Below are 26215 nucleotides of genomic sequence, written 5' to 3' on the forward strand. Positions count from 1 at the left end.
AAATAACTTCAAGCTCTGAGAACGAAAGCTGCTCAGAAGTTCATATGATGAGATTTACTTCAAAATTTTGAGATGATAAATTATTGGGAAACACGGCAATCTTGAAGACATTTATGCATTTTCTGCATTAAAGGACTTTTTGTAAGTATTGATAAACTCTTAATTTTTTAAATAAATGAAATAGCTTAGTAGATTATTTAATTATTTAGTTAAAAATATGAAGAAAAAAAGTGAAATATGTAGATTTTAATTGCCTCAAATAGTAGTAGCCTGAATGTAAAGATGATTTAAGAAATATTAATTTGGTGCAATGCTTCTAGTAATTTTTGAACATAATTTGTTGGTCTGGAAGCATTATTTAAACACTTATTTATATATTGATGTTTCTTGTGATTTTTATTTCAGGTGACTTTTCTCTTTGTCTGGTGTTAGTCACTACAGTAAGTCATGGTAAAGCTGTGCACTATTCTCTGTTTTCTAATGCTACTAGCATGTTTTACCCAGCCAAAACCCCATGATGGATTTCCATTACATTCACTGGAGATGAGAGGTTAGATTTTAATGATTTGACATTTTGCATGCCTTTTTAATATTCTTAGTATACCACATACAATGCTTATTTTTTCCTAATGCCGTTATTCCCTGTAGATCCAAACATTGATGCTATGTGGTATAAAGACAGAGGAATACGACCCGTGGGGAGGTTTGGTAGAAGGACATCACGAAGAAGTGAAGGATCACAATTTAGAAAGCACAGGTTGTGCTATCCTGAGGTCCTGGCTATGGACTGACTTAAACGCATTGAAAACCTCAGACAGCATGAAATAATCTGCTTGTGTTCTGTATTTAGATATATTTCACTCTTCAACACAGATGTATTTTATTTTATAGCTGCATGTAATAAAATATGTATCAAAGTCACAAAATATAAAAAATTTTTTTGCTTTATTATTAAGATAAACATTGAAATTAAACTTAAGTTATTTGGAAAGAGGCAGATGTGGATGCAAACTTGATAGGAGAAAAAATTGTGGGAGTATGTGATAGTAATTTAATTAAAACTAAAAAAAAGAAATATGAATAATTCATAATAGGATTATTACACTTGCACTATAAAATCTTTCAATTTTAATGTTGACCATGAAAAGTGGGATTATATCGAATGTTAACAGCTACATTTCCATGTTCCTATGATTTAACTGGGGTGAGTGGGACTGACAATTGACACCACAAGTCTTTTGCTTATAATTTTATCATTTCAGAGTGTTCTTGAAAGGATGTAGAATGTGTCAGAATTCATTTGTCCATGCCAATACCTGCTCTACTTTACAGTATTGAAAACATGCAAAACTCAATTTCAATGTCATTTTTCAACTTAAAAACTAAAAACTGTTGAAATTGATAATCTGCAGCCTCATCAACAGTAACAGATGCTGCGACAAACTGACAAATCAAACAAAATGACTTAATTGACTTAAGTAAAGAGAGTTTACTTAAGAGAGGAATGATCAAACTGGTGTAGAAGGAACAGACCCATTCTTTCAGATCACTTTTCTCTGAAAACTCCAGCTTGACGTAAGCAAGAGTCTGGGTAAAGGCAGTTCCTGTGGTTTGAAGATTCGGAACATCCAACATTGGATCATGTCCGTTCACAAGCACCACTGAGAATTCATTTAACAAACTGTACACTACAACGGACTCTCAGAATCTGCAGGAATGACTTCCAGTGGTGGCTGAAAACTGACATCAGGTAAAAATTCAAGATGCTCAACGGTCCAAAGAACGTTTCTGGATAGCCTCCATAACGACATTTTTGAGGAGGGCGATTACAGAACGAGGGTCATCGCTGCTCACCACGGCACTGCCCGACACGATCATGTTTGCTCCAGCCTAGGGATGTTGGAGTAAAAAAAAAATAAAAAATTGGGTCAAACCTTTTTTTGCTAAACAAGATGAAAATATATTAAATATGATGTTACTCTAAGATGTTCCAAGAATGTGCATGAAGCTTGCAGCTTAAAACCTCTCAAGGATCTTTTATTATGTCATACTGCAATTGACCACTAAATACACCATTTCTTTAACTGCAAATCAAATGCTACTTCTTCCTTATTTGTGCAGGGTTGCAAAATCTGCTGTGAAGTACGTTTAACCAACACAGTTTGTTGCTTTTTTATTCCACGGATTAAAGGATTGATTAACTGCATTGATTATATTTATATGGTTGCATTGAATTTTTTCCCAAATCACATCAGAAAGACTATGCCAGCTGTGTTGTCAAGGTAAAGGTGCAGTAGGCGATCTGTGAAAATGCCTCCTTGCTGTCCAAAGCCATGCCACCTGAAGTCGTGAATGCACACACCGAATAGCTGACCACAGACATCCTTATAACACTAGATCATGTCATTCCAATGTGAGAAAACTTCATAGTATTTTTAAATACCGCAAAAGCTATATTATATCTAGCAGGTTTTCAGTTTTTGACAGGATGCAGGTAGAGGAATAACAGAAATAAAAAGTGTTAAAAAGGGAAACATTCTGTCATCCATATCGCTCTGTACACTACACTTCCTTATTTCTTATCACAGTTTCCAAGACAACAAATGACATTAACGTGCCACACTTGTGTTTAAACAGCCTTTCATCAAGTTTTATACTTGAACAACTAAATGAATGCTTAGCTCAATTGAACTGACTATATTTTAATTAAATTGCATTAGTGATGCTGTAAAGGATCACTTATGAAATTGAAAATGGTCACATAAACCTTATATTAGTAGTTTTTCAGTGGCTCAAGTTTTTCAGTTTCTTCATGCATTTAGCCCATTCATAAAATAACACTGTGCGCGACTAACATAGTTTTAAAACAATCATACCTGTAAGAGCACAGTTTTGAACAGCAGAGCAATAGCATTCAAAACAGCATGCAGAAGCGATATTGAAAGAAGTTCAGTCCAGTACAGCTGAATTGGATCAAATATATTGACTGAAATGTAAGAACAGGAGGATGTGTTCGTAGTGTTCCTAGCACTGAGGTTTGTACTCTCAGTGCTGGGTTGTGGCAGGAAGGGCTTCTGTATACAGCAAATGACTAACACAACTCAACTAGGTCTCATTTAGTTAGCCTTGCTTTAGGTGGTAATTTTTTTTAATTCAACAGGTGTTGATGTTTGCATAATAAATAAATAAATAAATCAAGATAACAACCAAGACATTTTGGGAAATAGAGCTTACTGAATTAAAAAAATAACTCCCTTAGGAGGGGACTTCATTTTCTGGAACTAGTTAACATACTTATACATGTTCAAATTGCAATACGGCATGTAAAAACATAACAGAGTTGAATGTTTTTCTATTTCGCAAATAAATATGTGAAGGGTAAGTGGCTTTACCTCAGCACATCTGTGGATGCTGTCTGGACCGACCCCACCATCCACTTCAATGTCTAGAGATGGGAACTGACCCCTGAGCCAGCTCACCTGTGAAAAAACACAAACATCTTCAATGTCCAATACTATTGTCTGAAGAATCTAAATAAAGACATGGATGTACTGACATACTTTTGGCATCATATCTTCCATAAATTTCTGACCACCAAAGCCAGGCTCTACTGTCATGACAAGAGCCATGTCAATCTGTCCAGCCCATGGTGCCAATTCTTCAACAGTTGTATCAGGTTTAATAGCAAGACCAACCTGGAGTTAAGAAATAAAAAAAAAGAAAGAAATTGTCATAAAAAAACTGACATGTTTTTTTATTTCTAAGATAAACAGCAAGCTGTCCAGAACAAGCAAGAGAATCTTAAACAATCACCACAAATAAATAAACAAAACAAGTGTACAGTAGATTATGCAAGTAACCACACACAGTATTAAAAAACAAGGACTCACAAACTTAAGTTATTTCAATAATTGTACCTATTACTTAAAAACTATTCACATTCCTCTAGAGGTTCACAAACTTTCATTTGCCACTGTTTATGTCTATTTTATACACTTGTTAAGGCAACAGTAATATGAAATTAGTCAGAATATCTGAATACATTACCATGTCATTTTTTATCATTCACAGATTACAATGTATAAGCAATTTGCTTGTTACCCATGGCTTAAATTATGATTTTTGGGTTGCAATTAAACAAACTGTACTGTAATCAGCATGTACATGTTATTTATAAGGACCCAAAGACACTGACTAAGTTTACATGGACATCAGTAATTAAATTATTTGCCTTAATTTAATTAAGACAATGATATGATTAATGTGTTTGCATAAGTTGCTTTTGAGTTCTCCTATCATGATCCCGTTTTACATGATATAGCACATGATTCTATTAGCGTCATTGCGTCGCCACGCTATTCGCATTTCCTCTGGAGTTTCATATAATTTCAGGTGTTTCATTTTTAATTTGTTGACTTTACTGCAGTTTGGCACTTTCACTTTCATTCGAAACATTTCATGCATGCCCGCCATGACGAATGAGATATTGGATGCAACTATGAACTGCTGGAAGAGTGTTGTTTTAATGGAAGTTCATACCGCATGCTGAATGGAAGAATAAAAACCTCCGCATTTCTAAATGCAGGTGTCTGTGGTCTTCACAGACTCAATAGATGCACAGCCGTGTATTTGTGCATGTGTGTGTGTGGACTATCCTGTTGCAAAACGCGCTGAAAAGTCCTACATGACGATAATACTTTGATTAAGGTGCTTACATGTCTGTACTGCACTTTGATAATGCAACTAAAATCAGCATACTCCACAGGTCTTAATTCGATTTCTCTTAACCTTAATTGGATTAAATTAATTTTAAAAAACTATAAATAAATAAATTTTTTTAAAAATCAATGTTTACATGGTAGACTCATTAATGAGAATATTGTCGTAATCGCATTAAAGTCGGATTAGATGTCCATGTAAACATACTCACTGTCAAACATTTTATAACTTCTAGTTGTATACAACAAAATCTGAGATTACTGACACCTCATTTAAACTTATGAAATTAATAACTCGCAGATCTCAAATTTGATGTCAAAGCCAAAATCTAAAATGAACCTGCAGTCAATTATTTTAAGATGATAGCTAAAGCCAAAGTGCCATAGCAATCACAGCATCAACAAACAAACAAATTAATTATTACTCTTATATCATATGCTCATTTTATAATGAATGCTTTTGGGTGTAATGGAAGAAAAGTTGTTAATACTCGGACACGTTTTTTTTTATTTATTTCAAAACATGCTAAATTTGCAATTAGTCTATTTATATAAACTATTATTTGGCATTTACAGAACAGTGGCTAGCACTGTCGCCTCACAGCAAGAAGGTCACTCATTCGAGTTGGCATTTCTGTGTGGAGTTTGCATGTTCTCCTTGTGCTGTCGTGGGTTTGCTCCAGGTGCTCCGGTTTACCCCACAGTCCAAAGACATGTGGTTTAGGTGAATTTGTGGTATAGGTGAATTGGATAAACTAAATTGGCTATAGTTTATGAGTGTGTGTGTGAGAATGCGAGAGTGTATGGGTTTTGGAAGGGAATCCAATGTGTAAAACATGCTGGAATAATTAGCGGTTCAATCTGCTGTGGCAACCCATGATAAATAAGAGACTTGGCTGAAGGAAAATGCATGAATGAATTACGTAGCATGACACAAAAACAACAAAGCCCGCTTTTCCCCATTTCACAAACCTTCATGCCACTCTCTCTGATTTCCTTGATAAGATTGCCGGGGTTGCTTGTAGCTTCTAGATGGAAAGTGTATTGATTGGCTCCAGCTGCTGCCATTGGTTTCACCCACTGCTCTGGTCTGGATACCATCATATGCATGTCTGCAATAAGGCAAAGGTTAAGCATAGCCTCCAAATATTCACAAAACAAACACCGTACAGAAAGAAAGTCCAACTGTTAACAAAAAGCAGACTGCCCTTTTCAGAGAAAAACTAACAAAACTGTCCCAAAGAAGAGGGTCAGTATGTGTGCAGCTTCAATGCAATAGAAACATGCATCTATAGAAGACTAGAACTCACCAAAAAATGGATCAGGTCCGATACAGCTTCGTAAACATTCCACCATTGGATGCCCAAATGTGATGTTTGGAACAAAATGCCTTTAATATGCACATATGAAGATAAAGTGTTTCAGGAAAATTCATCAACTTTTTACACATCCAATGTGTATATGATACAAAATAAGACCTGAAACTCAAAATGGAAAGAGCAAAACTGATAACAGACTTGCAAAATATAGTCTAAAAGGGTTATCTCGGTACAGATTAATTAGTCAACACATATTGATTGGATTTCTTAAAGATCATGTGATACTGAAGACTTGAGTAATGTTTGCTGAAATGTTTGCTGTGCCATACAATACAACATAACAATTAAAGCACATTGTGTGATCATTTAAAACTAATATGTAATAATATTCAGGAATGCTAATTGTTTCCAGGCTGTAACTTACATGTGAATTTTTGTGAAATCTCTTAAAATTGTGTCAACTATTTTTGTAATGTGGGTGAATTCATGCCGTGCCACTCCTCAAAATGTGACAAATTCACATCTTTAACGTTAATAATGAAACAATTTAACTTAACTTAGTCTTCTCTGAGTCGTTTGGTCACACGAAATGCCTACAAGTCAACTTTATGTAATAAAGTTAGATGAAGAACTTTCCTCACCCATCCATGACGTCAAGGTGCAGATAGTCAGCACCGCACTCCATCATTCGCTCGCATTCCCTCCCGAGCTGAGACAGGTCGCTGCTCAAAATAGATGGACCGATTTTCGCCGTGTACGCCATGCTGCTTCTCCTGCCACTTCTGCACACTTCCGCTATTATTCTGATATTCCCAGGCGCCTTTCAAAACAAAAGTCATGTGCTTATCATTTACAGTCAGGAGATGGCGCCATTTGAAAAAAAATAAATCCAGTCTGTGTCAGACGATCGTCACATATAATATCTAAAAACAATAATAACGATTACGTATTTGCGCCTAATGTTACATGAACAAATAGAAATGAAAATCTGTCTCATCGCAAATGCTTTTTGGAGAAAGTCTTTGAACAGCATATCGCTGATAGATATATTAGATAATCAAGATAATCAGCTCAAGAGATGAGACTAAACTGTATAAAATAAATAAGGATGTTCAATGCGCTTCATAACCCATAATTATAACTACATTATATTTTTTTACTAACGTTTAACATTTTAAATTAGGATGATTGGAAAAGCATAGTAAATGTTTTTGTTTAAAAAATAAATAAATAAATAAATAAGGCGTTTCTTACAAGCTACATTTTTCTGACCCCTTACAAAGTCACATTTCCATAGCATGTTACTTGCTTTGTTAAAGAATTATTTGTTATTTGGAAAAAAAAAAAAACTTATGATGAAAATAAAACACCAAATGCTTACCTGTCATCACATTACCAACCACAGATGAAACCAAAGTTAAACTGATGTCCTCAAAAGACTGGTAGTTTACAATTCCGCAGAGGTGTTCTACAAGCAGCTTGTTGTTTAACATCAATAGATCTTTGTTCTCTTTAATTGAAAAATATGTTTTTGTTGTTTATGTTGGGGTTGTTGTGTTGTGATGTGCAATAGAGTGAACATTAGATTGACAATATTTCCAGCATTACTGCAGCATTTTCTGAACATTTTCAAGTTTCCTGCAAGTGGATAGATTATTTAATCTTTGTGCTTATGTAAATTACTGATTTAGAGCTTAAACGCAAAATATTTTGTAAAAATCAATCAGGAAGCATAGGCTTATTCTTTCAAGATTTACGCTAATATTAATCACAACTTTCACTGATGCACAGCTCTGATGAGCTTGGCTGTTTAGAAGAACATCCTGAAAGCCTCTCCTTTCCGATCCTTTGAGTCTGTCTGATGATTCGGTCTGTGACAGAAATGTCCTTTTCCCATCTCCTCCTCCATCATCCTTCCATCTCTGCAGGAGTAACAGCTTCAATTGTCCTCAGAATTGTTTGTCTTCCTGGACTGTTTTTTGTCCTCAGGTCAGGAAGTTATTTAAAAGAGAAAGAATATTGACATTGTTCATGATGCATTTCACCTATACTTCACATGCTGAAACAAAAAGAAAACATCTGCTTAATAAACCCTTTTCAGCTTATAAAATGAAAATGTTTTTTGTAGGGGGTTGAATGCACAAAATGCATCTGTACAAAATGAAAAGGACCTCAAAGCAAAGATTTCTAAACATTAATTACAACCAAATATTCAATTATTTGTAAAGTAATTGTAAAAGTCGTCAACAATCAAACAAGCAGAATTCAAATGTTAATGGAAGGATTTACATTTTACCAATTGTTTAAAATTACACTCTGCCTTATAATTAATAATATTAATAATAATAATAATAATAATAATAACTCCTTACATTTATACAGTGCTTTTTTGAGTACTCAAAGCACTGTACACACATAGCGTACACACACATAGGGTCATCCACCACTAGTGTGCAGGATTCATCTGGATGATGCAACGGCAGCCATTTTGCACTGCACACCACAGACCATCTGATTGTTGGAGAGGTCACAGAATGATGAATCCAATTATGATATTGGGATGGTTAGGAGGTCATGATAGACTGAGGCCAGTGTGCAAATTTGGCCAGGATGCCGGGGTGATACCCCTACTCTTTTTTGAAGGACATCCTGGGATTTTTATTGAGAGTCAGGACCTCGGTTTAACATCTCATCTAAAAAACGGTGCTCACTGAGCAGTATAGAGTCCCCGTCACTAAACTGGGGCACTAGGACCTGGGGTCTGTGTGGGTCTTCCGGCAGCAACCACTTCCGACAGCAACCTAGCTTTCCCATGTGGTCTCCGTCTCACATCCTGGTACTGAACGGGCACAGCCCTGATAGCTTCAGTGGGCAATCATGTGAGAGTTGCAGAGAGCTAGCTGCCACTATGTGTTATATCCTGAACACTAACAGTAATAACCACTATAGTTTTGTCCATAGTGCAATGCCCAATACATTCACAGAGCCAGTGATTACCTTTAATTTGTTGTGCAATGCTACAATAAAATATCTTCCCTTCTGAATTGTTTTTATTTATATAAAAAGCTAAGGAAAAAATAAAAGACCACTTGACAATTCTCAGTTTCACTGAATTTTCTGGATTTATTAATATGGTTTTCAGTAAAATTTTTGTTTTATTATAAGTCTGAGACAATATCTAAATTATTCCAAATAAAGTACTGTATTGTTACTGTTTTTCTTTTTTCATGAAAAGAAAATTAGTAAGAATAACAAATCTTTTAACAAATATTGATTATTTGAACTCTTCTGAAAATGCTGAAATAGTGTTATCTAAAAGCAAACATGTAAAAAAAAAAAAAAACATGCCATATATTTGTACTTTTATACAAAAGAACAACATTTTAAGGGTAAAGTTTGAAGATATGTCAATTGTAATTTACAGCATAAAACAATAAAATTTCTAAATTGTTCAAAGCCAAAAGTAAAGTTAGGGCCATTTAGATTGCTGCTCATTTGACATTCTCTTGGAAATACAATAATTATAGCACATAATGTTTGTTTTGTTGGCAAGGGCTGAATCTGAAATCTTGTAGCAAGGGTTTCCACTGTGCATCTGTGGGGAATGATGGTGTGCGTTGCTTTTGGGAATAGTGTTGGCTTCTACTCCTTCATTCCTGATGTCTCTGACGTGAGAAGCACTGTCTCAGCTGCATACCTCCAATTCCTCATATTAGAGGACAGCACCAGTTCTGCAGGGGTCCAGTCTCGGAGCCAATAGCAGAAACAGATGGTCAGTGGAAGAATGGATTTTCATTACAATCTTCGCAGTTTTTGTTACATAATGTAACAAATATTAATATTATAACAAATAAACAGACCAGATAGAAATACACATATTGGCTTACAGAAATCTCACTCATTTGTCTTCTGCTGAACTCTAAAAGAATTTTGTTTGTCCAGTCTCACATTCCTGTGGTATTAACACAACAAACCAAAACTTTAGATGAGAAAGAGGCCAAGCACATTTATTTCTGCTCTTTGGTATGCAGTGTAACATAACATTTTCATTTCCTTATGTGGTTCTTGATGATATAAATATCTAACCAAAATCAAATGTATTTGGTGCCAGTGCATCATCTCATTTAATCTTTGCCATAATAGTGACTTTGCCTTTAAAGCATTAAAAGCTTCTGACAATCTTCTCTTGCAGTCAGATCTGCAGATGTAGGTTGTAGATCTAAGCAGACTTTCTGTTTGCTTAGTACTGTGGTTTGGATCATGTTGCTCATGGTGGGTTTACCTGTCATGTTATGCCGCAGTGATGAATGACGCCTCCAGGGAGTCTGGAGTCACCTGTTTGTTTATGGTGCAAATGGAGCTATAACACATAGCAGCCCAAACAAAAGAATCAGTGTTTCTGTAGGAAATGACCAACTAATGTGAAAGAAAGTATGACAGATGTGTTAGCAAACAACAGATTGATCTGTTTAGTAGTAAAACATAAATACATTCATATGCAAATATACCAATGTAACGCAACAAAATTAAATTTCTGAAACAACTACAAAGTATGTTCCATAGTTTCATATTTCTTACACAATATACTCCTCGATTTCTTATTGAAATCAGTGGTTGCAATTCAAAACTTTTAATATCCACCTCAACAAAAATAATATATACAAATGTTCACCACATCCAAAAAAAAAAAAAAAAAAAAAAAATATATATATATATATATATATATATATATATATATATATATATATATATATATATATATATATATATATATATATATATATAGAACTTTTGATTAAAGTTTTTTAGCCCTTTTTTTCTATGGCATCAATGACTATATTCATAAGACTGTGCAATATGTTAATTTGCCTCTAAAAATATATGGAGTAAGCATTTAAGCAAAAGCAAATTGTCCATTGGACAAAGTCAAACAGTGTTTATAAAAGTATGAATGAATTAAAAATTCAAGAAGTGTTACTCCCCTCGAGATGAAACAAAGGCTCAAGTCGTTCTTGATTTTAATTGACATTTATTCGGACACGAGTCTGTAGTATGTCTTGTAAATTCTAGCCTTGCACTCCTTTATGTCCCAATGTTGCCGTCAGAACTACGAAAAGAAATACATAAATTTCAATTAACCCTTTAAAAGGTGATGTTGCATGTAATGAACAACATACATACAACCAAAAGATAAAGTGCACATTCAACATGTAAAGAAAAACACTTTATTGGCTAATTATACATTAACATACGGACACATAATCATACATGTTCACATTCGTTAACACCATACAACACATACCTCATTGGCCTCTCTAACTCAAGAGGAATAAACTTGAAGGGTTGCAGTTTCTCCTAAACAAACTTCTTTGCACTTCTTAATCCTTAAAAACGTGTTTTAGCACAGCACCTTGTGGCTGTACCACTTGTAGTGCAACGGAAGAATATCTTGATTGCAACAATGAAATAATTCCCAAGCTAAACATAACAAGAAAACGTTCCCCCCTCCCCCTTATAGTTTTAGTTAAATAACTTTAAATGAATGAACAAGCATTAACAACAAATATACATTACTTATTTATTCTAATGATTACTCTGAACATTTTAACTATTTATTGACCTTTTTAATGTAAAGTTTATGTTTATAGAGTGTAATATATAAGAATTGCTTCTGACGGCAGCTACAAGAAGGTTGCTGATCCGAGTCCCAGTCGGGCCTGTTGGCATTTCTGTGTGGAGTTTGCATGGTCGTGTGGGTTTCCTCTTGGTGTTCCGATTTCCCCCACAGTCTAAAGTCATTCAGCATAAGTGAATTAAATGAACTTAACTGTCTATAGTGTATGTGTTTAAATGAGAGAGTATATGTGTTTCCCAGGGTTGCAGTTGGAAGGGCATCAGCTGTATAAAACATATGCCAGAATAGTTGGCAGTTCATTCCGCTGTGGCGACCCCTGATAAATAAGGGAGACAAACATGTTGTTAGCAATTAAATAACAACCTTCTTCTTTTCTTTTCACTTTTCTGAGTAACAGAGTCTTTGTAACAGAAATCCAGTTTGAGATGTGTGGATGAATAGAAAGAATAGTGGGTGGGATAAACCTGCTTTCCTGGTTTACCAATCAAGCTACAGTTTCCATGTGCAACTTAATCCTACACATATTTGATTCAGCATATTGTATGAGCTGATGCTTGTGGTTAATGTGAAAAGGGCCAGAGGATTGTTCAGCTGTCTTTACCAAAGCAGACCAGATGTTCCCATGGGGATTCATGCTGTATCAATAGGAGAATCACTGACATTTCAGGGATCTGAAAACAAGACAATGTGCCCATCTACATCACTTATCTACCTCCAGAGAGAAACTTGACTCTGACTTCCTCTTGACCGTGGGTTCAGTTCAGTTATTCATCACTTAATGAATGGTCGTTGTCCAAAAGTGTCTTGCTCAAGGTCACCATAATGATGAAGTAACTGTAAAACTCTCTATTTCATTCATTTTTTTCCTTCCAGGGTTTAAACCTAAACCAACCCAGAAGTGTAATAAGAAGAAATATATGTCTATCATACAGCAGAGAGAATAGACAGAGTATATTTCACAAAAACAATAGCACATAACTCACAATGACAGTGTGAGATCCCTCTGCCTCCTTGAGAAATACAGTTCAGTTACACAAATCAGCATATAGCACATAATATCTGCTGAAGTCCTATATAGGGGTCGAAATGTTTCCATACAAAAAGACAGTGAAATGTTTCACCATAATAAAAGTGACAATATTAGTTCTTAGCGATCACTCCAGGAGAGTAATACTAAATGTATAGAGTAAGTGACAAACTCCACTAAAGATAAAACTTTGTTTGATGCACATTTCAAGGAGCTAATGCTTTAATCATACAAATATAAATAATCTCAACAAATCACAGATTTTTAATCATTCTAAACCATTTGAACATCAATTCATTCATTCATTTTCTTTTCGGCTTAGTTCCTTTATTTATCCGGGGTCATCACAGTGCAATGAACCGCTATCGTTTTAGTCAGCAGATGCCCTTCCAGCCGCAACCCATCACTGGGAAATATCCATACACTACGGACAATCTAGCCTACCTAATTCACCTGTACACATGTCTTTGGACTTGTGGGGGAAAGCGGAGCACCCGGAGGAAACCCTCACAAATGCAGGGAGAAAATGCAAACTCCGCACAGAAATTCCAACCGACCCTGCCGAGGCTCGAACCATTATACCTTATACATCAATTCATACTTGTCAATTAAAAGCAGAATGAGCTAGCACACTTTTTTTCAGAGTTTAGCCCCATGATGTCAGAATGTGCCTCCAGCAGTTAATCTCATGCCTTATATGCACGTGCTTTGGGAAATCTTGTCTTGTATAAACAGTTATTTCAGGATTTGAGTGGGAAACATCCTTTAACTAAAATTAACCAGGTTTACTATAAATAAATAAAAACCATCCAGGATTTTGCTACATCAAACATGCACTCTCAGAAATAAACAAGAGCTGTCACTGGTGCAGTTTTACCTTTACAAAAGGTGCACATTTGTACCTCTTAAAGACAGATAATGTAATAAAAAAGATGACCATTTTAAAGGCTGTCATATGCTCTCACTTATTCATTTTCCCTCACCTTAGTCCTGAATTTACCAGGGATTGCCAAAAAAGGAATGTACCACTTCACAATTACTCTGCTATGTTTATCCATTTAAATAACACTGCAATGCAAACCTACAGTATGTCAATAGGGTTTAGGTCGAGGTTGAGTCTTCCCATACTGATAAACTTTTCGGTAAACGGTTAATGTCCCTTTTTCCATTTTATACGGTTCCTTTTACAGCATGGATGTTGTAATTTAATTCAAATACAATCAGTAAATAGACTTTGGAATTCATTTAGTTGCTCGAGCATAAAATGAGACGAAAAGCTGTTTACTTGCATGCTCCCATCAGAATTGGCAGGCTAGCGCCGATTAAAAGCTCCATTGAATATACTGGGGTAAAGTAAATAATCATATTTTAAAGACATGGTGGGAAAATGTAACTTAATGCAGTGCTTCTCGTACAATCTGAGATCCAATTATATGCACTCTCAAAAATAAAGGTGCGTGTTCTGTCACTGGGGTGGTATCTTTTTTAATAGGTACAAATTTGTGACTTAAAGGTCCACATTAATACCTCAAGGGTGCATATTAGTACTCTTAAAATATTTAGGTACTAATGTATACTTTTTAAGTACAAATGTGTACCTTCTGAAAAGGGACCACCTCAGTGACAGCTCGCGTACCTTTATTTCTGAGTGACCTTTATTTCACTCAGCCAATGGAGATTGCAGATTTTTTAAAGAAAACAGACCTTAAACACACCGATTTTACAATGGTATACAGTTCGGAACTTAACCCAGGTTCCTGACAAATTAAAAGTCTTTTAGAAAGTCATACTTCTGCATATACTCTATTAATTGTCAATTTATCACCAATTAATTGTCATGAGTGAATCAAAAATCAAGATCTGTTTACCTGAGTTTAGAACGACCTAGGGTTAACTAGTTCAAGTGTGGAACCCCTCTAAAGTCTCTAGGGCATCTGTAAAACTTTAGGATGCAGTAAGATCACAGGGGGACCGTAGTGAACCTGACCAGACTGATTTACAGTACTTCTGAAACGGTTTTCTTATGAAGTTCAGATGTAGTTCACTGCCACATATCCACACATTATAAGTATGATGTAACTGTACATGTGTGGACTTGCAAATTGATGTTTTGTTATGGGTAGATAGTGATGCTAAAAAACAAATTGGTGATTTACTTTTGAGACAAGATATGGAAGAAGTTAGATGATTTATGACCTTCCATCCATACAAGATATGCCTTCAGTTTTGACACTTACAAAAGCATGTTTAGCAAAAAAATAAAAATAAAATTTAATAATAATAATAATAATAATAATATTAGCATTGTTAATGTACATTGTTTTGTGATTAAAATAATATATAACCCTTTTGAAATCACAATAGTTTTCATTGCAAGCAATTAGCTAACTCATGACGACAGCAATTTGAGGCATCAATATTTGCAATATTTGTCCAAAGAGAAAAGAGAAAAAAGCTTCTCAGGGTTCATGAAGAATTGTTTTATTCGAAAACTGTCAAGCCATCAGCATTAGTAATGTTTAAGTCTTTGTTTCTTTTTATCACAGCTTTTTAAAATATTACATTCATATGCTTTTCGGCTTAGTCTTTATTAATCTGGGGTCGCCACAGTGGAATGAACTGCCAACTTATCCAGCATACTTTTTACGCAGCGGATGCCCTTCCAGCTGCAGCCCATCCCTGGGAAACACCCATACACTCACATTCACACACATACACTAAAGACAATTTAGGTTACCCAATTCACCCATGAACATGCAAACTTCGCACAGAAATGCCTGACCCAGCCGAGGCTTGAACCAGCTACCTTCTTGCTTTGAGGTGACAGTGCTACCCACTGCGCCACCTGATATTACAATACGTTATAGAAAAAATAGTGTAACTTATTTCATGTTATCATTATTGCATTTCATGTTCAACTTGTTAGAAGCATCTTGCAGCATCATTCTTTCATCTTTCTCTAGTTGTTTGATTGTAGTCCAAATTTGAAGACAGTTTGTGTCTTCACATTACTCACCAACCTGTGGGTAAAATAATAACTTTTGTCCTCAATGTTACATTACAACTCAAATTACACACAATCACACCTTGATCATGAATGTTGATATTTTCAGTAATTTAATAAAACACACTTTTACAATACAGAATTACAAATTTCGCACTGGAATGTAAAACCCATTCTATATTGGCTAGCAAGTAGTGATCAGCTTTATTAAATAAGTAAATACACCCAAATCTGCCAGACTCAACATATTCAAAAATTTTGTCATTTGTATGCCAAATTTACAATCTATGAGTGCAATTTATTAGTATAGGTCTAAAATGTATTTTATTTCTGTGAGAAGTCTGACACATAAATAATTATCATAATTTTCATAGTCATATTGTTTGTTTGTTTGATTTTTCACAAAGAAAAACCATAACTGAGGCAACTAGAGCATGCCTAAAATTAAATAACAAGGGAATAAATTTTTCTGGTCTTGACAAAGAAACAGAAACATAAGAAATATGTAAACTGATGGTTGTGTTTGTTTATGTTTATGTATATGTTTCCACTGTAGAACTCTTGGTAACACTTTATGTAGCAATTTTCTCTATTATTTTGGCGTATTAAATATATTGGTTGTTTATTTGTTTGTCTAAACCAACTACTACTGTACCCTAATAACTATTAAAAAGAAGTGAATTGGGGGTTTATTAAGGCAAAATCCTAGTTAATCCTATATCAATGGTGAAAATTGTAGCTTAAAATAAAAGGTTTCTGAATTCTCTAATGTTTTGACAAAGGTTGTTTCCAAAATAAACCTTTACCTTCTTGATCATACATACACATTTTTATAGGATCATTCTAATCAAAAATCCCTAACAACTGCAATATTTTCATGTGTAAAATCTACAAACAGTATTAGCTCAATCACAGACAAAAACATATAAAACAAACATACAGGAATTCCTGCTGTTCACATTACACGCCATCCCGGCCTATTTATTCATCTTGCATGAACCAGTGACTCTCTGCCTTGTTTCTCAAATCCCTTTTAGAGAATCAGCCAAACCACAAGAGGAGACTAAAATGAAAGACAATGTTTGTTTTCTGAAGACACATTTCATCCATGGAAAGTTTAATGTAGGGCTAAAATAAAATATCAGACAAATGATTCATGAAGATATATACTTTTATTCGCTTGTATATTGTTTATTCACACCGTGAGGTTGAAGGTAAGTGCTTCTTTTAGCATTTGTTTGGGAAAACGAGTGGGAAAACTCAAGCTTGTTTACAGATAGTAAAATGTAATTTGTGGTTTGTCATTTTTTATCTGTTAAAGGCTGTGGAAATTTGGATTAACTGACATAATTAGGTGAAATGTATTGAGGTTAAGACCTGCATGTAAGTGTTTATTTACTAGGAACTTTTTGCAAACCTTTTCATGTATTCGGCACATGCTAAAATACTTGCTCACTCCTTTTCTTCAATTTATTCCCTTCTTCATCATAAGTCACCGCAGTGGAATGAATCACTACTTACCCTTGCAGCTCAACTCCTTCACTGCAGGAAAACACACTCTCCTGTTCACAAACACACCCACTACGCTGATTTTACTATGTCCACACATATAGAATCCACACATATAGAATCACTGCAACAGATCAATTTAAAACACTACAGTACTTACTATAAATTACTACTGTAGCCGATTTTTTCATGCTGGTCCACACAAGCATCACAGCCTAGTCTTTTCTTGAACCAGCAACTTTCTTACTGTGAGGCGAAACATGTATAAATGTAATTTGTCATGAGCTTACGGGAAATGGGTATTTTTCTTTGAACGAAAATGTTTCATCATGGTCTCTGGAGAAAATATTTGTCTGTCTCTGTACTGCCTGCACTGTGATGCAGTTAAATCCTTAGTCTTAGTGCTGTTAAAATTTGACTGTTCACCATCTTTGCTGTTGGACAACCAATAAACTGAGGCCTTTTATAACAGAAACAAAAGTGCTTTGAGTCATAACCGGTTTCAAACTGGTGGTCTTTTTTTATTTCCCTGTGTGAGGTGTACATGGTCAAAGCCTACATTTGGGACCATTGTGTTTGAAAGAACAGCATATTTATGAAGCTGTTTAATGCTTTTAAAGCTTTGACTGTGTTGTCCAAGTGTCATGAGGTTTAGTTGTGTTGTGGAGTTATTTACTAGACAAGAACCCTTTGAGCATTACAAAAGAGATTAATAGCTGCCGAGAAAAAGATGCCGCGGATGTTAAGCAATGTGAGAAGGGAATTAACAGATTAGACAGAAATCAAAACCAAATGAGACCAAGATGGGTCAAACTGAGTTAATCAACCAAGCTGCTAATTATGGGAAAACATTTTAGCTGTACAGTAATATGATGCCATCTTTGATGAAGCGTAAAGCAGACTGAGGGGTTAGTTTGATATTGTGACTTCAACAGTATGTTGGACAGTAACATTGCTCAGATAAGAATTTTTTTTTTTGTCCTTTTATGTTTTGGGTTTGTAAAGCAAAAACAGCCATCAGAGGATGTATTTGAACAGCCACTGGTGTGACCTTAAGCAGTTTTGTTTAGGCCTTGCAGGTGTCTAAACACAAGAAAGTGCTGAAAATATGACAGACCTCACACTGGTTGTAATAAATCAGGTAGATCACATAAATCAGGCTCTAATGTCCTTGTGGCTTTACATTGGCTTGATTTGGAAACTCTATTTTTCCATGAATAAAGATGGGTTGTATATAGTAGTTGTAATTCGTTCATAAACAAAAAAAGTAGTTGGGTCACTGAATCCTTGATTTTCTCAAAAACATTGATTCTTGCTGGCACAACACACTAGCATGCTGATACGTGATATTGCTTAAATAATTGTCAAGCGGCCAGCGGAAGAATCAACACAATCTTAGTTCAAAATGTTTCATGGAAACCTAGCAAACTGTTTTCAATTTTAAAAACATTCAAGCTCCTTTGAGTGTGTAGATCAAGGTGAGACACTCAAGACAGTAAGTTCAATAGTCAGTTATGCATTCACATCCCTTTTATATTGATCATTAAACGCACTTGAAAGCATGTAGTTAAATCCGCTTGACTGCAAGATAATATGCCATAGTTATGATCATCTTGAATGTTTTCAATTAAATAAAAAAAAACTTCTACCACTGTAGTTGTAATATCAAAGCATGTAGCCATCACCTTTAAATCTTTATGATGCCCCTGGGGTCGAAATAAAAAAGGGCCACCATTGTTGAACAGATGGTGAACCAGTAATACAGTGCTGATTTTTATTAAACATGAAAAGGCATGACTTGATTCAATCCATATTAAGGCCAGGAGCTCATGCATGAGTTAATCCTAACTATGCATTTTCTATCTAATAAAACTGTACTGAAGCTATATATATATATATATAGTCATGTATATATAAATGTAAGATATGTAAGATAATAAACAAATATTTGATGTGTAGTTATTACTTAAACTGCACTAAGACAAATTTAATTGAATAGGTACTTTTGAATGTATTTATTTTAAGCACATTTCTGAAGCACAAAGTATTCGGTGTTCCATCAGAACTCAAAAGGTATAATAAATACAACACACTTTACCTTTTTTTAAATAACTAAAACAGACACAATAAAGGGAATCCCCTTTCAATGACGCACTAAGTTTTGTTACAAGATTATCATAACAACTTATCATAAAACATAAAATACACATGAACAAATCCTACAATTAAGTGCAAATACAGTTGCACATTAAAATACAGACAAAATTCATTTCTATTTGTTCAAACATTAAAATGAGCTGTTTCAGTGAACATGTGAAAACGGTTCAAAATACAAAAGCAATGCCAATTCCAGCCAGCCACAAAAGCCCCTCTTTTATCAAAGAAAGTGCTTTATAAAGACAGAGTTAGCAGCAATTGAACTAGAGCTACATTACTATGCTGTTACAATACATACAGGAGTGCTGGTTCTTCATAGATTGTAGACCTTATACATACTTAAATACTGTTGCATCATAAATCATATTATGATGATTGAAAACCATCAGACAGTCCTGCGAAGTCATCACTGGAAACAATTTAAGGAGATTTCCTCTCCTGAATTACAAAGACGTATGCTGTAACACACTATGCACAAAACCATGTTCATTTGGAATCAATTATTTGTTTGAATATTTATGGTTTGAGTTGTATAATAAAATCCCATCAGCCTTTGGCACTTTTCAAAGTAATAAGTAATAATTACTTAATGAGTAATAAGTAATGAAGCAACTTACAATGTTGTAAAAAAATGTTGTGTCATGTCTGAAAACATGTCAGTGTAGTTACAAATAAATCCCATCATTCTTTGTCATATTTTAGATGAAATACACTATTTTGATTAAAAAAAAAAAAAAAAACACTGTTCAAATCCAATTGATGTGGTATCAGAGCCAGCGGTAAAACAAGTCAGATATCTCAATATCCAAATCCCATCAATCTCTGACACAAAGGAACAATGTTAATTAATAAATAATTGTTGTTTCAAATGAATTATTCCACATCTACGCAGTCACTGTTAAGTATTTGCTGATTTAGTCAAACAATTTTTTGGTTTTCCTTATTTCAGAGAAACAAGTCAGAGTGGTTCTGATTTAACAATAAAGTCTTTGGCTTGTTTTAAAAGACTTATTCGGTGTCTTTGGAGTCACAGTTAAGCATGTATCACTATATTGACAGAAAACATGTTCGAATCCAGTTTTCAGGAACGCATGTTAGGGTACTATGTGTTTTGAAGCAGTGCAGAACTTTGGTTGAGGGTGACAATCTGAAGGCTTCTAAGTCACAGTCGGAGGGTTGTTCTCCACCATTGCGTACTCCGTCTCATTACCCTGAGACCCATCAATGAGTCGAGCAAGCCCCGTACGGGTGGAGTATTTGAAGATGAAGGCTTTCATGAGATCATAGCGATAGTGGCGATGGGCGAAGCTGTAGACCACAGGATTTACACAGCAGTGTAGCAGCGACAGGCATTGAGTAAGGTGCAGTGCCACAAACAGACCATTCTCTGAACTGCAGCCCAGTGGAAGCACACCTAACATGGCTAGAGCATCGGCTAACAGCACCGCATGATATGGTGCCCAGCAAGCTATGAAAACCACTATGTACATTAAGATGACCTTCTTGCTCACGCTTCGATCCTGGTCTCCATTTGAAGGTGAATGAGTGGAAGTGGAAGCTAAAGTGTTTGCCAACAATGCATATGACACAGCTATAATAGGGAAAGGTATGGCAAAACCAAGAACTACAAAACTCAGTTGTATGCCCACCATCCACTGCAAAGGGTTGTCCTGTGGGTATACAGGAAGACACAAGGTCACGTGACTGTATTGTGACTTTACAGACCGCAGGAAGTATGTGTCTGGTACTGAGGCGAATAAAGCAAGCAGCCATGTTATCGCACACACTAAACGCCGAATTTGTCTTCCTCGTCTTTGAGAAATCTCCCTAAATCGCACCACCGAGAGATACCGGTCCACACTCATGCAGGTCAGGAAGAAGATGCTGGCGAAAAGATTGACGCTGAACAGAAGATGTGTGAGTTTACAAGCCGCCTGACCAAATGCCCAGTGTCCTCCCTGTGCCAGCGAGCTCACCCACACAGGAAGAGTAGCCACTACACACAGGTCAGCCACCGCTAGGTTTAATATATACATGTGCGTCTCGTGGTAATGACGCTGAGAGCGCATGTTGACCCACACTACTAGCGCATTGGCAGCCAGGCCAACGACAAAAATGAAGGCATAGAGGGTGCACATGGCATTAAGGAGAGCAGAACGGTTAAAAGAAGCCGGGCACATTTGCGCTTCGACCCGTGAGCTGTTGTTATTGGAGTCCGTGAAGTTTAATTCTTCCCACATGGCGAAGAATTCAGTCAGTTCGCTGGCACTTAAACCCAACTTCTCATTTGGTGATGAAGACTGTATCTGTGAAAGAAAACAGAAGTCAAACACCCTTCAAAAGGTTGTCCACATTTCTCTAATGAATGTCTTTGATCTAATGTATTAGATAGTTGTGTTTAAAATATTTAATAACATGAATTGACATTGCTTGCCTTTGTGTTGTGCTTCTTGTGCTTGTGTTGTAAATAGGCATGGGCTGGTATAAGATTCTGATGGTATGATAACCTTGGATAAAAATATCACGGTTTCACGGTTTCAAAGTATCGTGATTGCTACTATAAAATATATTCTTATTACATGACTGGCTAAAAAACAACAACTTTTTTCTCCTTTGAACACAATATATTTTATTTTGAGAAAATTGTTTAATATTATGAAGCAGCAAACATGTCAGGCAAAATAATTCAAATGAATCATTTACTTCTGCTGTCATCATTTAAAAAACACTGATTTACAACTTAAAACATAATTTTTTAGATATCTTTTCTGTAGAAGATAATAAAAAAGTAAATAAAAAAATCAGGAATGGTATCACAGAAACTTTGGGTGGTTTTAAAACCCTGACTTTTCCAAACCGCGGTATACCTTGAAAACGGTTATCGTCCCATGCCTAGTTGTAAACTCTATTTAATAATTAATAAACTAAATCATAAATGTCATGTTATATTTAATCACAAAACTAATTCAAAATATTACTGTTTTAAGTTGGTTTTTACAGTTTTTCTTAGTCGCTTTGGTGCGTTTCTCACAACACCAGTGCATTTCTGCACAACAGTTAATGCATTTCTCAAAACAATTAGTACAAACTGCAAAACCTTGCTGATAACCTGCAAAAGCACGTCACATGCTCAAAATGGATAGTTCTTTCCTCAAAAGCAAGTATTCATGTCGATCAAATTTTCATTATAATCATAATGAAAAGTCCTGACACCATTATTAATGAACAAGATAGTCAAATGGCTTTGTCATGTTTTCATCATGACAGTTTACTCTCTACATTTTTTTCAATGCAAAAAAGTCAGATGTTGGTGACACGTCCTGAAAATGCTCATTACAGCACTATATACTATTTGCACAGCCATTTGAAAACTACAGTAAAGTTAGACATCGCTGCATTTAGTGAGGCATCTAAGTACAAGACACTGAATATGTATGTTTCACATTTTTACTGCATTTGCTCTTTGCAATTCTAATTTATTCACAGCATTGTGCAAAAGAATAAATACACCTTTATTTACAACAAACATAAACTCCCTTTAGGTAGAGCTGTGCACAACTTTACACAATATTGCAGAACATATTGGAACTGAGCCTACAACATACACAGGTCTGTAAATCATTCATTGAATTGTTCAATTTTAAAGACAATTTCAGGAAAATACATATTTTAAATTTGTTTTATAAAATATGCTAGACAGATTTTGACAACTAGTTCACCATTTTTGTATGTAATGACTCAAGTAATGAAATGAGGACTATTAGTTTTCTATGGAATGACTATTCAGCTTAGACAAGTTTAGCTAATTTTGACTGACATAACATAAGCAAATGATAATGTTATAAATAGCAGAAAGTTGTTTGAAAACAATTGATGCATGTCCAAAAGTATCTGCAATTTGTTGGAAGGAGTGAGAAACTGCTACTAGGATGTGCACAAATGACTAATTGTTTTGAGAAATGCATTTACTGTTGTGCAAATGTAAATAGAGTTTTGAGAAATGCATCAAAGCGACTGAGAAAAACTGTAATCAAACAAGTACAACCATAATAAACAAAACTCCCCCAGCACCAAATAGGATTTATGAGCAATTGTTCGTTATGAAGACCATCTAGCTACTATGTGAAGTTTTGCTACAAAAACCAATGGATGCAGGTTTAGTTTTTCTCACAGGGTCATAATTACAATCTTTTGAAGGGACCACTGAAATTGTTTGACATAAGGCCATAAAATCATATGAGACAAAACTGTCCATGGCACAAGAGCACTGCATATTTGTGAAACTGTCACAGCATCCTATCATAATTTCATGGATCAGACCGATTAGAAAGTTGACACTACTTCAAAAGCACAAAATTGTTCAGCTTCAAGCTAGTCATGCTGAAGTGCCCCGTAAGTTGGTCCTGGTTTACGAAAATCAAAGTGAATCAATTCTATGACTTCACAGTGATTTCTACGGGCAAAGTAATTTCAGTTTAGGGGTTTTGTCACGCCATCTTAGACATCTAAGTGGTCCTTTCAAAAAGAAATGTTGCTATGTGGCTGGTGAGGTCACAGACCCTTGACCCTTGATTTCTCTCTGGTCACTAAATCCTTTTTTAGTGGAGCTTTTTAATCTCCAGCAGAGCTGCAACAACGCATACAAATGTCTGAATAATGCTGTTCTGAATTAGGGTAATGAAATATAAAACAAGTTTGCCTCGTGCTGCAAGAGCGTGGCTCTGCCTGAAAAGGACCTTTCCTGTTACTCCACCTGTATTCTGTTTGAAGTTCATTACAAAGTTAAATCTAATTGTTTTCCATTTATTAAAGCACACAATAGTGCTGGCTGCTAAACGCTTTTAGGGTTTTTTGTTTGGGAATTGTTTATGTGCTTTAGCCCTAGGAGGAAACAGTTTAGGAAGTTTATAGCACAAAATGTAATTGATGAATCATTCAGAGATTAAAACATGAAGGTACACCTACAGTACAAACACACAGCCTTCCTATTAGTTGTTCATGTGTAAACACTGCAAAGACTTTCTGTTACAGACAGTCCACTGTCACATGTAAATGCTGACATACATAAATGTGCCTTGCTCTCTAGCAGTAAACAGCAAGGACACAGCGATGTCAAAGGTCAAATGTTTTATGACAACAGACACCTCGAGGGCCTTGAACCTGTGACAGGGCTCTAGCTGAAAGGATGTTGGATATTTAGTCATGCTAATATGTAATGATCACTGTAAATAATATCAGATCTAATAATGATCCCGTTAATAAAAAAAACGTTCTCGAGTTCTTCTGTATTTCTTTGAGTTCTTCTGTTCTTCTGTTTTTCTTTTAAATTAAAATGAAATGCATTTCATGCTCCTGCACCTCAAGCTAACCTTCTGTTTCCAATAATTTGATTTATTTTGAGGATATTGATTTCAACAAATGTAAATATTGTAATAAAATGATACCGCAAGTAAAGCTTGATGCATGAACTCATAGGACAAACTGGGATTACTGGCAGCAAATACAAAGCAGAATGTATATATAAAGCCAAACCATGGACATAATGAACTGAAAATGCTTAACATATGTGAGCGGTTCTCCAAAAGAAAAGATCTACAACAACGATGTGATGATACATGATACTGTATAAAATGTATTAAGTTTTATGCTAGTTAATTTTTTCTGAATTAACCTTCAAGATCGAGCTCTAAAGGAAAACTGACTATACATTTAGTTGTTTTTATAGACCACATCTCTGAGGTGATGTCCAGCGTGTCTGGTTTTCTTAGTAAAAAAAAACGGTTTATGCGCCCATAATTTAGCCAGCCATGAGCAACTTAGTCAACAACAGTAATAAAGATATCGGGATACAAAAATCTGTTACAAAACCACATGTACGCTATTTTCAGTGCCAATGTATTTTCCGCATTTGTGTTGTCAAAATTAATCCTAAACGGAACGCAAGAACTCCATATTTGTCCTCGGCGTCAGGGAAAAGTGTGTCCCTATTAAAAACTTACTCAGAGCCAGTGAAAAACTCTGAAACATGGTTATTCAATACGCTTACAACGTACGGACCCACTCACTCTAATAACAGAGAGATCATAGCGAAAAGTTATAAAAATAATTAAACCCACTTGCCTAGCTGATATGAGTGCAGGTGTCTGAAGTATGGCTGTGTAACTGATAGCCTTCTAAAATACAACTCTTTTGCTTTTTGTTAGATCAAGTATGATATGGCTCACCTCTGTCATTTTGCCTTTAATGGTTGTTGAGTGCGCAATGTTAATCCAGGGTTTCGTTCACATGCGCAGATGAGCTGAAGTGATCCTGTCTGCGCTTCTGCTGCAGGTTGTTTAAATAGGGTGACTGAAAGCGGTGACGCCCATCTGTGTCTGAAATCAACGGATCTGAACCATGATCTGAAAAAAACTACATTCTAAGCACAATATTAATTCTTTCTTCATTTAAATTTTATGTGAATCCATTTGTTTTTTGTTATTTTAAATAACATTTTAATTACTGGTTTTATTTTTTTACATTGTAGATAACTCGTTTGATTCTTATTTAGTAAAAATATTGCTAGATTGTTTAAATAATTAAATACATTTATTAACATAATTTTTTAGGATAGTTAAGCATGAGTAGAACTTGTGTTGTATATAGGATGTCACATCCTGACACCTCAGAACCCTAGTTTCTCATGTCTAATTACACATAATGAAACATAACCACCCAAAACGACAATCTAAAACATTGAGAAAAAAACTGAACAGTTGTAGCAGGAAGAGTTTGCATTGCAAAACCTCAAGACAAATTTCATTTTGACTAGGAAATACAGCTTATTAAACTGGACGCGAAAACATA

General features: G+C 35.2%; 3 protein-coding genes and 1 long non-coding RNA gene across 6 annotated transcripts; 1 reads left to right on the forward strand and 3 right to left on the reverse strand.

Annotated features, from left to right (window-relative positions):
• Positions 1-446: 446 nt before the first annotated feature.
• On the forward strand, positions 447-824 carry prlh (prolactin releasing hormone). The gene is given in 2 exon segments (NM_001245985.1): positions 447-550; positions 649-824. Coding segments are annotated over 2 exon segments (246 nt in total). The 5' UTR covers position 447; the 3' UTR covers positions 792-824.
• Positions 825-935: 111 nt separating this feature from the next.
• rpe (ribulose-5-phosphate-3-epimerase) lies at positions 936-6868 on the reverse strand. Its single transcript, NM_001243424.1, is given in 6 exon segments — positions 936-1890; positions 3393-3479; positions 3561-3695; positions 5691-5830; positions 6029-6108; positions 6679-6868. Coding segments are annotated over 6 exon segments (687 nt in total). The 5' UTR covers positions 6801-6868; the 3' UTR covers positions 936-1767.
• A 2272-nt stretch (positions 6869-9140) lies between these two features.
• LOC141376127 (uncharacterized) lies at positions 9141-11497 on the reverse strand. The gene is made up of 5 exons (XR_015499408.2): positions 11340-11497; positions 11016-11144; positions 10320-10453; positions 9925-9989; positions 9141-9783 (listed from the first exon to the last, which is right to left on the reverse strand). It is a non-coding gene; the product is annotated as an uncharacterized LOC141376127 (long non-coding RNA).
• Positions 11498-19212: 7715 nt separating this feature from the next.
• ackr3a (atypical chemokine receptor 3a) lies at positions 19213-25680 on the reverse strand. 3 transcript variants are annotated; one of them, XM_087265722.1, is made up of 2 exons: positions 25594-25680; positions 19213-21675 (listed from the first exon to the last, which is right to left on the reverse strand). In XM_087265722.1, exons 1-2 carry the CDS (start codon positions 25600-25602, stop codon positions 20527-20529), a joined length of 1158 nt encoding a protein of 385 aa, XP_087121848.1. In that variant the 5' UTR covers positions 25603-25680; the 3' UTR covers positions 19213-20526.
• Between the last annotated feature and the right edge of the window lie 535 nt (positions 25681-26215).

The sequence above is a fragment of the Danio rerio genome, chromosome 9 (assembly GCF_052040795.2).
Source record: "Danio rerio strain M-AB ecotype USA chromosome 9, GRCz13ab, whole genome shotgun sequence".
Lineage (NCBI taxonomy): Eukaryota > Metazoa > Chordata > Actinopteri > Cypriniformes > Danionidae > Danio > Danio rerio.